Source organism: Apiospora aurea, assembly GCF_038362705.1.
Source record: "Apiospora aurea strain CBS 24483 chromosome Unknown utg000001l_segment0_segment0, whole genome shotgun sequence".
In the NCBI taxonomy this organism is placed as follows: Eukaryota; Fungi; Ascomycota; class Sordariomycetes; order Amphisphaeriales; family Apiosporaceae; genus Apiospora; species Apiospora aurea.
In genome coordinates, this window is record NW_027117388.1 from 5,479,032 (window position 1) to 5,494,642 (window position 15,611).

The window sequence follows — 15,611 nt, forward strand, 5'->3', positions numbered from 1 at the left end:
TGCTCTGACGTTGCTTGTGTCGCTTCGAGCTCAGTGAGAATGCGGTGCGATGACTGTCACAAGCTTGGGAGGAGCTATCGAGGGCTGCATGGATGAGCTGGAGTTGCCCCACATAGGTGAGATGCACTAATAAGAAGATTCAAAGAGTGCATGCACTTTACATATGGTTACCTCCTATCTCAATCCCTCGAGTGCCTGAGATGCATGCCCCAGGGTTTATAAGCATCTTTAATGCTTCATCATGGCATGTAAATCGTTATCACGGTTCGGTCGTTACGTTAAGCAACACAGAATTACATCGTTAACTAATAAAAAACTAGCTTATCTCAAGTGAATATTGGGAGGTCAAAGTGACATCCATTAAAAGGAGAATATCTCGGCTCATTCAACGCATTGTGCTCGGAATACCACACCGGACCGGGGTATACAATGAATCAGGCGCACCTATCACTGCTCTTCCACCAAATCTTACTCTCATCTCATCATATGAGTTGATTTGACAGACACAATTAGCTCGTAAGCATATCCATAAACCATCTCTGGCCAGAGAAACACGTCGGGTTAAACCAGGTCTTTGCTTTCACCCTTGTCGGGCGCCCAGGTCCAATGCCAAGGCCATGCGATAGACAGATACTGCTTAACTCAAGGCAACGCTCATTATACTCAGGGAATATCTTTAAAAGGCGTGTTGGGGGTATACGAAATCAACAAGCACTTAACGACGACCGCTTCGGGCAACGCTGCCCTGCATCGACTCGAGTTCGTTCTCGAGCTGCTTGATCTGAGCGTGCGTTTGCTCGAGATCTTTGTTGAGGCGGTCGCGCTCGGCAATAAGCTTCTGCTCCCACTGTCGGAAACGCTGCTCCTCGACCTTAACCTGCTCGGTGAAGCGCTTGCGCAGGGCCTCTTCCTCCTCCTTGTACTTAGGGTTGTCCAGCTTGCGGGGGCGGGCTTCGCCAAACTTGCGCGTCTCCATTTGTTGCGCACGGTAAGCTTCGTAGTGAAGCTCCTCGGTGGTGTGGATGAGGTCCAGCATATGAGTGCGGATCAGGATTGATCGGAGCTTCTTGAAGTCGCAATGGTCTTCGTTCTCAACCTCAGCAACACCCCACGAGTACTGACGGCCCTTCACGATACGAGCATCGCTGGTCTTCACATCCTTCTCCGAACCGATGACCGCGAAAGGCATGGCAGTCATCAGGCTGCGGGCGTGCTGGGCAGCCGCCTCGTCATCTTCCTCGATCGGGGGCTGGTAGATCTTGATGCTCTGGGCCTCGATAACAGCTCGGATCTAAGAAACAGGTCAGTATACTTTGTGGGGACAGATGTTTGAGTAGCCTGCCTTACCTTCGCCTTGAACTTGGCAAGGTCGGCTGGGCTGAGGGTATCGGCCTTGGCAATGACGGGGATCAAGTTGACTCTGGAGCAAAGTCTCTTCATGACCTCGATATCCAGAGGCTTCAGGGTGTGGCCGGTGGGTCGGATAAAGTACAGGCAGGCGTGGACACGAAGGTCGATCTTGTCCTGACGGCGCGGCTGCTGCTCCTGAAGCATGTATGACTCGTGTTGGTCATCCAGGAACTCGATAATGGGCATCCACGAATCTCGGTTGTTGACGTAGTCACCGAAACCGGGAGTATCGATAACGGTCAAGCGAACTGTAGACATAATATTAGAAATGCGACTCAAGCGTTTGGGTGGCTGAAATGTATCGTACCCTTGAAGAACTTCTCCTCCAGCTCAGCCTTGGTGATCTCGATCTCAACGGTCTTGTCAACCTGCTTCTGGTGGCGGCGCTTGTGATCGGCGTAGTTCTTGATGGTTGTCGAGAACAAGGTGTTGATGAAGGTCGTCTTTCCCAAGCCGGACTCACCAGCAACCTAGCAATAGCACACGTGGTTAGACTTCTGGACCGAAACACGAGCGGTGCGCATACTCGCTTGGACGCGCTCAACGTACCATGATGGTGAAAGCAGCACCTCGCTTGGCGACAATCTTGTGCCTCTGGTTAGGCAGATGGGCAATGCCCACAGGGCTAGCAGTTTCCGGGACTTGAGAAGCCATGGCGTCGGTGAGTTGGAGAGATGTGTATGGTGTATGGTATCGCGACACCCGTGTTTGTGGTGTTTAAACGGGAGCGATCGAAGTGAATTGACTCAGGAGAAGACCGCAACTGGGATGCAAGAAAGAGCGGGTCTTCCTCGTGTAATTAAAATGGCCAGACGAATGGGGGGAGCTTGTTTATGATTTGATGGCGGGGGTACGGGCGGGATGGCGAGTTATGTTGCAACAGCAGCGTTGGTCTGCCGTTGTGATTGTCGTCCGAGGAAGGTTGTCGAGCAGATTTCAGGTCAACAGGTAGGATGGAAGGGTTGGAAGAAAAAGCGACTCGGTTGCAATTCAGTCAGTACCCTTGAAGTGTCCTGATCCAAATGCCCCGACATCGAACTCAACTTCCCCTTCGCCCTCTCAATTAATCAAAGCAGTTTTGGCTGGGCTGGGGAACATTGCTGGGGCCCGTGCCGAAGACCCCTTTCCTTCCCAGTGGCTTGACCGCCTATCAGAGACGTTATGGCAAGTACGCTATGCCAGGTCAAGCAATAGCGTGAGTCGGGGGCAGCAGCACAACGGAGCGAGTTGCATGGAGGGCCTACAGCACTAATAAGGACACTTGACGCCCTGGACGTCCTGGACGCCCTAGACAGACCAGGAGACAAACCACCACCACCTTCTATCAACTCAACTGCCTGTTAACCTACCTACATACAGTACCTACATATCCTAGTCCATCGAACTTTCGAGCCTGCCCTGGCACTAAGAGGGATTAAGGTACTTATACATATCAATCAACCAGCTGCACAGCCCGTGCGTCTGCCTCGAGATCCAAACGGTCATGGACCACGCCGGTTTTGAGATGAATCCCATACAGACACCAGATCAGACACCTTAATGCCAAGGCTAACCCTACCTACTCTATTGGCTGTTTATTAATCCGTTCAAATGAGTACCCGCGCCAAAGATCCATCGCACTGATTTGCCCAAGCATATGAAGCTCTGCTGGTAGGTGCTTGCTAATAAAGCCCAGCAATTGTTTGATAGAGGTAGAACCAATGTTCGGAAGTGCCAGGCCATATGTACACCGAAAAGTGGCGCCTCGAAAAGTCGCACTGCCGGTAGCGTTTCGTTTGGTTCCGTCGAGGAAATCGACAGGGATTCAGGTACCACACTTGTGTGTACCTTGCCTACAGCAGCTGAATGCACGTCTATCATTCCTTATCGCCCGATAAGAAACAAAAAGTTCAATTGCCCATGACATTTTCGACGCCGAGAGCGACGCTTCTCATGAGAATCATAGACGAGCCGAGCGAGTCGCGACAATGAAGACTGATTTCAAGGTAGGCTTCCCGTACCGTCCTGCTCGGACACCACCGCATATTGACATCCTCGTTCCAGTTTTCCAATCTCCTGGGCACCGTCTATAGCCAGGGCAATCTTCTATTCTCTCCAGATGGCACCTGCCTCTTTTCGCCCGTAGGAAACAGAGTCACTGTTTTCGATCTGGTCAAGTAAGCCGACGCCGCAGCTACAGTCTTCTCTAACCGCAGTATGCTGACTGTGCGCCCAGTAACAAATCACACACCCTCCCGTTCTCCCATCGCAAAAACATTGCCCGCATCGGCCTCACACCGCGGGGCAATCTGCTCCTATCCGTTGACGATGAAGGTCACGCCATCTTGACCAATGTGCCCCGGCGCGTTTCCCTCTACCACTTCTCATTCCGGGCGCAAGTGACTGCGCTGTCGTTCTCGCCCTCCGGCCGCCATTTCGCAGTGGGGCTGGGCCGCAAGATCGAGGTATGGCAAGTTCCCTCGACCCCCGACGCGAATGCCGACGGTATGATGGAATTCGCCCCCTTCGTACGCCACCATACACACACCGGTCACCACGATGATGTTCGTTACATAGAATGGTCCAAGGATTCCCGCTTTTTCTTGACTGCGTCAAAGGACTTGACTGCACGTATATGGAGCTTGAATCCTGAAGACGGCTTCGAACCGACCGTTTTGTCAGGGCACAAGCAGTCGGTCATCGGCGCATGGTTCTCCAAGGACCAGGAAACAATATACACGGTCAGCAAAGATGGCGCAGTCTTCGACTGGCAGTATGCGCGGAACCCAAACGCCCCACCCCCTGAAGATTCCGACGACGAGATGGAGGATGAGAACACCGGGATGCGCTGGAGGGTTGTGAAGAAACACTATTTTATGCAAGGAAGTGCGAGCGTGAGATGCGCTTCCTTCCATGCAGAATCCAACCTCTTGGTCGCAGGCTTCTCTAACGGTCTTTTCGGCCTCTACGAGCTACCCGATTTCAACACTATCCACACACTGAGCATATCGCAGAACGATATAGACTTTGTTACCATCAACCAGAGCGGTGAATGGTTGGCCTTTGGTGCCTCCAAGTTGGGACAATTGCTTGTGTGGGAGTGGCAGTCAGAATCCTACATCTTGAAGCAGCAAGGCCATTTCGACTCGATGAACTCGCTGGTATATTCCCCCGACGGCCAACGGATCATCACCACAGCAGACGACGGCAAGATCAAGGTCTGGGATGTTGAATCCGGCTTTTGCATAGTTACTTTCACTGAACACTCGAGTGGGGTCACGGCTTGTGAGTTTGCAAAGAAGGGCAACGTCCTCTTTACATCGAGTTTGGACGGTTCCATACGAGCCTGGGATTTGGTAAGGTACCGAAACTTCAGAACCTTTACGGCGCCGAGTCGATTGTCATTCTCTTGCATGGCTGTTGATCCGAGCGGTGAGGTCGTGGCGGCTGGTTCTCTGGACTCTTTCGATATCCACATTTGGTCCGTACAGACTGGACAGCTTCTCGATCAACTTTCTGGGCATGAAGGCCCTGTATCCTCTTTAGCATTCGCGCCAAGTGGAGATCTTTTGGTCAGCGGTAGCTGGGACCGAACAGCAAGGATATGGTCCATTTTCAACCGCACGCAGACTAGCGAGCCTCTACAATTGCAAGCCGACGTACTGGACATTGCTATCCGCCCGGACTCTGCGCAGCTTGCGATATCTACTTTGGATGGCCAACTCACCTTCTGGTCCGTGTCAGAAGCTGAGCAGCTATCCGGCTTGGATGGCCGCCGTGATGTGTCGGGAGGTCGCAAGCTCGGAGAGCGCAGAACTGCTGCCAATGTGTCTGGCACCAAGAGCTTTGCCACGATCCGCTACAGTACCGACGGCAGCTGTTTGATAGCCGCCGGTAATAGCAAGTACATCTGTCTGTACTCAGTTAGTACCATGGTGCTATTGAAGAAGTTTACTGTCAGTATCAACCTGTCGCTCTCCGGGACGCAGGAGTTTCTGAACAGCAAGCTGCTTACCGAGGCCGGACCCGAGGGTCTGATGGATGATGAAGACGACGCCTCGGACCGTGAGGCCCGCAAGGACAGCTCTCTACCTGGTTCCAAACGAGGTGATCCCTCTTCTCGAAAAGTCATACCAGAAGTAAGAGTCACAAGCGTGTGCTTTTCGCCAGCTGGCAATGCCTTCTGTGCTGCTTCGACCGAAGGACTTCTAGTCTACAGCCTTGACAATGATGTCCAATTCGACCCTTTCGATCTCAACATGGAAATCACACCAGCCTCGACCTTGGCTGTACTGGAGACAGACAAGGACTACCTCAAGGCCCTCGTAATGGCCTTCCGTCTCAACGAAGCCGGCTTGGTCAAGCGAGTATTCGAGGCGACACCCTACCCTGACATCCCTCTGGTCGTGGAACAGTTCCCAACCGTGTACGTGTCGAGGTTACTGCGATTTGTCGCAACCCAAACGGAAGAGTCACCACACATGGAATTCTGTCTACTTTGGATCAAAGCCTTGATGGATAAGCATGGCAAGTGGCTTGCAGCTAATCGAAGCAAAATCGATGTCGAGCTGCGAGTTGTCGCCCGGGCCATCACTAGAATGCGGGACGAGATTCGCCGGTTGGCGGACGAGAATGTGTACATGGTGGACTATCTGCTTGGCCAGGCTGAGAGTAAGAAGGAGGACGCTAGCGCTACACGCGCGGTTGAGGATGGCGAGGATACCCCGATGAAGCTGCTGATGACGGGCGAAAGCAAGACGCTGGCTGATGTTCTTCAGCAAGAGGAGGAAATCGTTTCCGAGGATGAGTGGATTGGCCTGGACTGAGCTCGCCCTGGCTCCAGACTCGCTGCTTGCAAGAGACTGGGCAAGTGCCATCTCCGAATGACTGCTGGAAGGTGCAGGTGTCCAAAACCACATCCTGGGACAAGGATGCTACATAATGAAGGAGTCCGACTGTCGCTACGTTCCGAGGCATTCAGCGCACTCACTGTTGATGCGCTGTTCATTTCGTGCCACGCAATGCATTTGGGCAATGATATTGCTTGGGCGAAGCTTTAGTTGATTCTTTTGGAGCCTGGGTATTTGTTTTCGACCGTGTAAACCCGGCAGAAGAGTTGGTCATGGTTATGGGACGGCTGGGATGATTAAAAAAAAAAAGAGCTGGCCAGTCGTCCCGAGGCCTTGTCACAAGTACATCCGGTTGGTCATAAAGCTAGGGATGGTATGTTTATATATCGAACATCTGTCAATACGAATCTAACTCCAACTACCAAGTAATTTCTGGTGCGGCGCTCAATGTGTCTTGGGGTCTCTTTGATATCGATCGTCCTCATGCGGCCCTGTAGGCTAGAAGCATTCGATGGGCCAGTGGTCCATAAATATCAACCGGCATACGTCGGGATGGGTTTCTGGGGTCAAGCGTTCAAAATCGGGCGTGGCCAATTGCGTTTCGGTATCGGGGCGTCTACCGTCGGAAGGGATTACGCGAGTCAGTCAGCTTACATATAGTTGTTGCCTTGCCTTACCTTGCCACGCCAGATTGAGTCACCTATACTGGAGGTAGGTAAGATCTTGATCAACCATCCAGCATCCACCGACACTTTGAGGGCCGTGAATAGTCGGTTCCCCCAGCCTACATCTCTACAATCGTCATTAGCCTCTGCGCTCGGGGCCACAAAGTCGGCCAGGGACTCTAGACATCCAGTCGCAAGCCGTGACTGCCTGTAGCATCTTGGTGTGTACAGCAGGCAGGCAGGCAGGTGCATACATCACACCCATGTAAGGTAGGCAGGTATGGATTAACCGAAAAGTCCACACACAGCCTCACTATGACCCGGCACCGGAACAGAATAGGCTGGGAGTTGCAGCTGCTATTCATCGCAACCCACACTAGCTTCTGCGCTACGTACGCATTATTCGCCACGCAAGGGTTGTCTACTGTTCTTTCCCTCCTGGATTATGTCGGCCGACTGTTGGTGAGTCTTACATTTCGGTAGGCGCTAAGGCAACTAGGAGACATTGTCGCGACCCGTACCCCCATGAGGCCTCATGGCTCATTGCTGCCTTGCGGCTCTTTGTCTGGTGGCGTTTGCTATAAGATACTATAACTGCTTACTTCTTGTAGTTGTTTTGCCCTCCCTCTGTCGGATTTCAACTATACGCAAATACAATCAAGAACTAGAGACAAACCCCCCAATTGCTTAAAACTTGAGAACAGTGTTTTGCAGGCTCGGTAGATTTGATCGTTGTCCAAGTCCGCACGCACGATTGGTCACTTGCGAAGCGGCGACGTGATGGACATTCAGTCCATCATCCGTGGTGTTCTGCCCACCATGGAAGCAAATGCGACAGCCACTGCCGCTGCCGGGAATGCATCCAGCAGCACCCAGCACTTTCAGCTTGAGAGCCTCTTGTCCATGCTGGGATTGCGCAGTCTGCTGCCCATGTACGGGCTCGTGGGTACTTGGCTCGGGATCGACCCGACCTTCATCCTCACGGCCTTCGGCGCCGTATGGGCCCTCAACAAGGTCGCCCGGCAGATTTATGGCACGGCTTTTGCCGTCACCTCGGAGTACCTGATGTCCACTATCCACATCAGCAGCAACGATGACATGTACATGCACCTCATGCGATGGCTCGCCGCCCAGCCGAAGATGACGAGCTCCCGGTCGCTGATGGCGGAGACGGTAAGCAAGACGGCTTGGGAGGACGAGGACGACTCGGACGTGTCGAGGGACAAGTCGAGGGTCTATCTCAACTTTTCCAACCAAGAGGCCAAGGCTGTAAGTCACCACCCGGACTTTTGCATCCCGATTTGTGCTTTGTCTATTGCAATGGTCTGACTTTTGCACAGCCGCCTCGCTTCGTCCCCGCTGTCGGACTGCACAGTTTCTGGTGGCGAGGTACATACTTCCGCTTACATCGCAAACAAGAATCCGTGTTCGACGACGGTGCAAGTTCTGGCTTCAGCACTTTCAAAGACAGGGAAGACTTGGTCATCTCCTGTCTTGGCAGAAACCCTGGTAAGTGTGGTTCTGCCCGAGAAGAGTCGCCCAGAAGCAACTTTGCTGACCTGAATACAGAACCTATCAAGTCTCTACTGAAACACGTCAAAGAGTCGTATTACAATAACCACCATGCCAGAACTATAGTCAAGCGGCCTAGTCCCATGAACCTGCGTCGATATGGCGGCCGCCATTGCTGGCAACAAGTCGCCGACCGCCCCATCCGTGACATGAGGACGGTTGTTCTCGATAACCACCAGAAGATGCAAGTCTTGGCCGACATCAATGAGTACCTGCATCCTGCCACTCCCAGATGGTACGCGAACAGAGGCATCCCCCTGCGTCGTGGCTATCTGTTCCACGGGCCGCCAGGGACCGGCAAAACATCGCTATCGTTTGCACTGGCCGGTGTCTTCGGTCTGGACATCTACGTTATCTCTTTGCTCGAGCCTACACTTACGGAGGAGGATCTGGGTGCTCTGTTCAGCTCCCTGCCCAGACGTTGTGTCGTCCTCCTCGAGGATATAGACACCGCAGGCCTGAGGCGGCCTGCCGAAGAGCTGAATAAGGCCGAGGAGGAGAAGGCCGACGGCGACAGCAGCAGCAAAGAAACCAGCAAGGACAAGGAGGCCCCCTCCAACGACTGGAAGGTCAGCGACCTGGCCAAGGCCCTGAAGAAGGAGGCGAACAACGACGACAAGAAGGGCATCTCGCTCTCCGGCTTGCTAAACGCCATCGACGGCGTAGCCAGCCACGAAGGCCGAGTCTTGATCATGACGACCAACGTGCCCGAGTCCCTGGACGAGGCCTTGATCCGCCCCGGCCGCGTCGACCTCCAGGTCGGCTTCACCAACGCGACCCGCGAGCAGGCCCGCGAGCTCTTCATCCGCATGTACGAGGCGGACCAGGGCCGGCGCCAGCAAGCCTCGGACAGCAACAGCGCCGCAATGAAAACGAACGGGTCCGCGGTGGTGGCGGCCGCCGCCAACGGGAAGGACCCCGCCGCCACAGAGAAGACGAAACGCGGCGAAGACGGCGGCGGCGGTCCGGCCGTCGCGCCCGAGACGCAGAGCGCGATGAACTCTGACGACATGGACATCTCGGTCGAGGAGCTCCCCGGGATCGCCGAGCAGTTCGCGGCCAAGATCCCGGAGACGAAGTTCTCGCCCGCCGAGATTCAGGGGTACCTGCTCAAACGTAAGAAGCATCCCCTCAAGGCGGCCGAGGAAACCGACAAGTGGGTGGATGCCATGGTCCAACAGAAGGCTTCCAAGTCGAAAGTATTGCAGGTCCAATGAGAAGTTTGTGGACTTTCATCGTGGGTGCCTTTTTCAGGGGCTGCTGATACTGGGACGGAATGACCTATGAGTTTCCTTGAGTTATACAGTTTGGTCAGCAGCATAGCATTACTTAGATAGCTTGCATGCCATTTCATGACGGGGTCATGGATAGATTGATCCTGACGTATCCGAGCCCGTCACTTGTTTCCCAGTGCAGCAGCGAGTGCTAGGAATACAGAAACCTCCGAACGGGGGCTCCCAAACTCGCTATACCATCGTATCTGATCGAACATCGCAATCAAGGCCAGATGGCAAACCGATAGGGAAGATGCCGCACAAAATCGCCAGTTTCTTTTCTTATATCTTACACTAAAGCATTTTCTAGCCACTAAGCTAACAGACAACTCCGGAACGCAAAGTAAAAGCAAGAGATAACCTCCAGTAAGTTTCCCAAGTCCGCCTCTATCGAGTAGCGAGTGAAAGACCCGTTCGCCTACTAGCCCGCCTCAACAACGAGGCTTATGGAAAGCCTCCCCAAGCCCAAGTGTATTCATTCGTTCTCTCCCCAGGCATCAACTTGAGGAGGCGCAGTCAGCAACCACGCAGGCGCAAGCCCTCTCGCACGCAGGGTCGGTGGCGATGACGACCATGTGCTCCGTGCAGTACGCGCCGTTCCAGTTGCAGCCGTTGCAGTAGAGGTCCATGCTGCACCGCGCGCCCGCGGGCCGCCACTGATGGATCTTGAAGGCGAGCCCGATCCGCGGCGTCCCCTTCGAGACGGCGGCACCCGGCGGCGGCGGCGGCGGCGCTGCGTCTTGGTCCCTGCCTTGACCCGGACTCTGGCCTTGGTTCTGGGTGGTTTCGTACGATCCGCCGCTGCTGTCTGACCACCCCCGGGCTCCCCCGCTCCCGTCCCCGGGAGCAGTCCAGTTTCCGGTCGTCCAGGAGGGTTGGGCGAGAGCGGGGACAGCGATGGCGGAGACGACGAGGACGTAGGTTAGGAATAGGCTTCCGAGGGAGGATCTGCTCATCAACGCCGCTCCGGCCGCGGTCATCGTCACCATCCGCTGTTATTGTGATAATGGTTGGCCACCTCCCGCAGTAGTGGCAAAAATCTGGGTACCGACAAGGGGAAGAAGACCCGGTCTATTTCCGATAGCAAAGAATGATAGCCTTAGAACTGTATATAACTAGATTATGGGAAGTTAGGATAAACCAAGTAAAATGGCATGTGTCGGAACTTCTAAAGGTCTTCGACGGGCTGACGGGCTTTCCGACAGTGAGATTCCCGTCGCTTGTCAGCGTAGTGGCACTGCCTAAAGTAAGTATGCATGCAGCCAAGTACTACAGTTAGTAGGTGTATGTTGGTTCGGGGGCGTTTATATCTGACTGTGCCCATTGCAACCCTCCCGCCTCATTCTGGTCATGATCCTTGGAAGGATTGGGAGGGAAGCTGCAGAAGCCGCAGTGCTTTTACATACGTAGCAGCAGTACTGGCCACCCACGCCCCTGTCCACCCTGATCGCTGACCGCTGCCTGAACGACGAGGGTAATGCTTACACATGGGGGGTCCAGGCCACTGTCCAATCATGCCTGTATTTGTACTGAGCTGTCCCCAAACCCGTGCGTCTTACTGTTTAAGCGCCCCGAATAATACAGCCAGGACTGTTACAACACTGTGGCCGTCGTGGTGCTCGCACACACAGCGCCATAGTGCTTGTCAATACACGTGGAAGCAATTCCTATATTGCGTAAGGCTCGGATGATGTACATTATCTGCTGCCACGGCTCATACTGCCGTAGGCAACTTCCCCCAATCCACCCCTACCTTTATTCGGCCTCGAAAGTAGGCCCTTTCTCGTCCATCTTGACCACCATGTCGCGCTGCACCCGCAGCAATTGACTCGAGCTCAAGGCGCGCGCCACCGTCGTTTCGTTTTTCTCTACCACCATTCGCCGCAGCGCTCTGATCAGGAAGCCTGCCACCAGGTCGACGCTCCACGTATCAGGGATCATGGCCAGGACTTCGTCGATATTGTACCAGCCGCCGAAGCGCTCCAGCAGCAGGCCCGTCTGCTCCACTCGATCGCTGACATCCTCAATGGCCAGAAACTCGCTCAGCAGTGCCCGGAACAGATGTGCTTGCTGGTCCTGTGTCGGCGGAGCGCTTTCGCGTCTCTTCGGCGCCTTGGATTCGGCCGGGACCGAGGCTCCGGGCGAGGAAGGACCCGCTTGGTATATGCTGTAGATACTTGACCCGCCCCGTATACAGTAGGCCACAGCCGTGTCATAATCACCAAGATGGTGGATAAGCAACCTGAGTGCATTTTCATGCTTGCGCTCTCGACCATCAAGAATGATGGTCTCCGGAACCAGCAGATCCTCCGCGGTAGCGTTGAGCCCAGCAATGCGAGCCCTAATCGCAGCTGAGTCATAATCATGAGTACCACCAAGGAGTTGCAGAAGACGCAAGCGGCTCTGCCAGACCTCGTCGTCCGGTGGCGCGTTATCCGTCAGGAACTGGCGGTACGTAGGCTTCAATGGTCGCAGGGCTCGATACGCCGCGTATGTTGATACAAAGACCTCGCGAGCTTCGGCCGAAGACTTTAAGTGTGTGATGACAATGTCCAAATAGTAGTTGATGAGCTCGTTGACATAAATCGTGTGTCCTTGGCCAAAAACGAGATACTCCAAGTAGTATTTCACAGCATCTGGTGCCTCAGCCCGTAATATTTCAACCACTTGGGCTGGCTGGAACTTTGGCGCACGTCCTTTATCCTCGGCAAAGACTTGAACGCCGAGCTTCGGGTTGCGATTCGCAAGCCAAATGCCATATTCTTGCACAAGAGCTTGGCTAGTGATCTTCTGCAGATACTCGCGTACGCGTTGCTCTCCATCCTGAAGCTCCCCTCCATCATCTTGCTCGCCCTCAATGACTCGCCTCCAGGTGCTAAGCACTTCGGCCGCCATCTTTCGGCTCTGATACAAGCGGCTCAGCACAAATAGTCGATGGTACGACTCAATGAGGGTCTCAGCCCGGTCGAAACAGTCAACGCCGGTATCAACCAACTCATAGAGCTCTGACCGAACAGTTCGCCCCTTGGGAAGTCCTGGCGGCGACTTCTTGTCAAGCTCAAGCAGGATTGCCAGTAAAGCGGCATCAACGGTACGAAAGACTTCGTTTTCGTCCTGAACGCTACCAAAGCCTTTTTTGCGTCTCCAGGCCGTAAGGAAGCGCTTTAGAAACTGCAGTACGAGCGGCGACAATACGCTCACACCGGATCGGCCTTTATCAAACGAATCGCTGGCAATATACTGCTCGGCTGCCGCCTTGACACCGCCGAAGATCCAAATGCCTCTTCTAGTTTCTATGACCTCGTTCCTAACACCGGGTATCAAAGACAAGACCACACGAGGGTCCAGAAGACTGTCGATGAGAACCTCCTCGAGAGCTTGAAGCTCCATCTCCCCAAGCGGGCTGCTCTCCGATTGAAGAAAGCTCGTCAAAAGGAGAATGCCCCCTCTTTGCCGTATGTAATTGAACGTGAGAAACTCGAGTTCCGACTTTGCGTCGCGACCCCTGAACGAGTTAAGCACGGCATATAATGCTAGTCGCTTAGAAACAGGATCGCTGTTGGTGTTGAAGGCTGCCTCAAGCTGGGCTTCCCATTGTAAGATCAATGGATTGCGCAAAGCCCACCATATGTGATCTCCAGACCAGACAACTAGCCGAGAGGTTGAGCCGGCCAGTCTCCGTGCAAACTCCTCTTCCTCCGCGTTGCGAGTGCTCTCCCAGCCATCAGGCAATGTCTCGTCAGGAGGAGAATCATTGTCTCTGTCAAATAATTCCCGCTCTCTCGTCACTCGCTCCATAGACAGTGCCGTCCTGGAGTCAATGCTGCGAAGGGACGTGGTAGAAACTTCGATTGCGCCCGAAGCAAACGGTGCAAATTTCTGCTGACGAAGTCTCTCAACAACCTCCGGAAAATGTGATTTATCTGTGCTGAGAAGTGAGCGGATTCCCAGTGTCTGAGGAACCCGAACCGTGACTGCAGCAGGCACCGGTGGCTCTAGCCAGAACTTGAGAGGCTCGGCTATGCTCCCGTCAGAGTCCCATCTTTGGATCTCGACTCCATTATGTGAACCATCATCGAACTCTCTACCCATGGATGCAAGGACGTAGCCTTCTTCTTCGTCTCCTAGCGATGGCCTCGAAGAAGATAGGTCGGGAGGGCCTCCGTCCACAACAATCTCCTTGGGGTATCGATCAAACTCAATGGTAGGCCTAGTAGGATCACCATCCAAGTTGACAAACATCCCAATTCCGCGCTCGAGTGGGCCCGTTCCCGTAACCAAGAGGAATTCCTCGGCACTGGGCGACACGATATGAGGCTTCAAGAAGCCTTGTTGTGGCTTGGGTGCGAATCCCAGTTGGTTGCTTTGGGATGGAGCTCCTGAAGCTGGCTGAGGCGTCCCCCCTCGGCTAGGAAATTGGTCTGACGGCTGAGGTGAGCCAGTCGATTCGGGGGGAGTAGTAGCCTGTCGGGATGTGGGATCATCTTGGTCTCCAGATCGCGGATTAAGCTGACGAGTGGCACCACTTATCAGGTTACCTAGGCTTGTGCCCCTACGATGCGCTTGAGAGTCATGGCTCTCGCCCGGCCGATTCTGTGCCGAAGAGGCGCTCCGCAAGATCCCGCCACCTTCTACCGCTGAGATATCTTGGGCTTGGCCGATGGTATTGCCAGGTTGAGACTCGTCTAATGATGATATTGACATCAAGGGGATCTTTAGCTGGCGGTCAATCTCCAGCAGAGCATAGTTCCGCGAGTCTGCCACACAAGCAATTGAGTCTCTACGAACAGACAAGGTACTGGCTGGGAATCCGATCTCCTTGATAACCCGGGGTTCGTCGCCAATTCTGACAACCTGGACCTTCCGGTTCAAAGACAGCAGGATAGCTACACCCCGCGCATCGACATTGTCGGCATCGGCACCATACTCGTTCAGATCTACGCCGCCGACCCAATTGCAGTTTCGAACCTTGCTGAAGATGGGGCTCAGTTCAGGGAGAGAGTAGAATGTCACCGTCCAATTACACAGGATGCAGGCCTTTCCCACGCGCGGGAGAAGTAGGATCTGTTGTACGCCTGGTTTCGAACTACTGGCAGTACCTGGGGTTTCCGAGTATGTCGGCTGCAACCTCGTTGCGGGGATGAACTGGGAAGTGGTGGTCTTGTCGGCAGGGTCGGGAGGGATCTGGACGAAATGGATGACCTCGGATGCAGATGTGCCTATGTACAAATTGCCGTCTAACCAGAGGGCTAGTCAGTAAAGCTGGCCTGATGCGAAACGCGAAAGGGCTTACGGGGCCGGCGAACCTAGGTATTCGACGCAATTGATCTTGATATCGTCGTCATTGCCGCCATCGGGGGATAGCGGGACATCCTTCAACAGGGTGCGCAAGACGTAGGGGCCGGTCTCGAGGTTAGAGTGACTCGGTTTTCTGGGTGATGGCTTTGCATCCTGCACATCGGAAGCCATAGCTCAGCATGGGCGTCAAATTATCATCATAAAAGGCGTCGTCGATGGTCCATGGCCCTGGGTGGTTTGCGACGGGAGTGTAGCAGTGCAGTGACGAAAGCAGCCTGGTTGGCAGCCTGGCGACACAGCTTCCGGGTCTACCTTGCCTAAGTACAGTGCTACAGTGCCAGCCAGGGCAGATCGCAAGGCTGGGGGGGGGCCACTAAGCGGCCTAACTGCAGGTGATGTGCACTAAAGATAGCTGCGTTGTTGGCGGGAGCTCCGCAGTAAACCGCGCTCCCTGGCCCCATTGGAAGGCTTTCGGGGTCCCTGCAGCATGGCTTCAGCGGACAGCTGAGACGCGCAAGACGCTCGCTTCTAGGCTCCGAAGCGAAGCTGGGGGTAGCTCCAAT

General features: G+C 54.3%; 5 protein-coding genes across 5 annotated transcripts; 2 read left to right on the forward strand and 3 right to left on the reverse strand.

Annotated features, from left to right (window-relative positions):
- Positions 1–715: 715 nt before the first annotated feature.
- Positions 716–2,064, reverse strand: PG986_001670 (cell division control protein 12; the record flags this gene model as incomplete). The annotated part of the gene is made up of 4 exons (XM_066837892.1): positions 716–1,291; positions 1,348–1,658; positions 1,718–1,880; positions 1,960–2,064. 4 exons carry the CDS (start codon positions 2,062–2,064, stop codon positions 716–718), a joined length of 1,155 nt encoding a protein of 384 aa, XP_066706785.1.
- Positions 2,065–3,377: 1,313 nt separating this feature from the next.
- Positions 3,378–6,215, forward strand: PG986_001671 (WD40-repeat-containing domain protein; the record flags this gene model as incomplete). The annotated part of the gene is made up of 3 exons (XM_066837893.1): positions 3,378–3,395; positions 3,454–3,566; positions 3,626–6,215. The coding sequence occupies 3 exons, from the start codon at positions 3,378–3,380 to the stop codon at positions 6,213–6,215; spliced, it is 2,721 nt and encodes a 906-aa protein (XP_066706786.1).
- A 1,469-nt stretch (positions 6,216–7,684) lies between these two features.
- PG986_001672 (uncharacterized protein) lies at positions 7,685–9,693 on the forward strand (the record flags this gene model as incomplete). Its single annotated transcript, XM_066837894.1, has 3 exons — positions 7,685–8,173; positions 8,245–8,413; positions 8,474–9,693. 3 exons carry the CDS (start codon positions 7,685–7,687, stop codon positions 9,691–9,693), a joined length of 1,878 nt encoding a protein of 625 aa, XP_066706787.1.
- Positions 9,694–10,247: 554 nt separating this feature from the next.
- PG986_001673 (uncharacterized protein) lies at positions 10,248–10,730 on the reverse strand (the record flags this gene model as incomplete). The annotated part of the gene is made up of 1 exon (XM_066837895.1): positions 10,248–10,730. The coding sequence occupies one exon, from the start codon at positions 10,728–10,730 to the stop codon at positions 10,248–10,250; it is 483 nt and encodes a 160-aa protein (XP_066706788.1).
- A 775-nt stretch (positions 10,731–11,505) lies between these two features.
- PG986_001674 (uncharacterized protein) lies at positions 11,506–15,219 on the reverse strand (the record flags this gene model as incomplete). The annotated part of the gene is made up of 2 exons (XM_066837896.1): positions 11,506–14,987; positions 15,057–15,219. 2 exons carry the CDS (start codon positions 15,217–15,219, stop codon positions 11,506–11,508), a joined length of 3,645 nt encoding a protein of 1,214 aa, XP_066706789.1.
- Between the last annotated feature and the right edge of the window lie 392 nt (positions 15,220–15,611).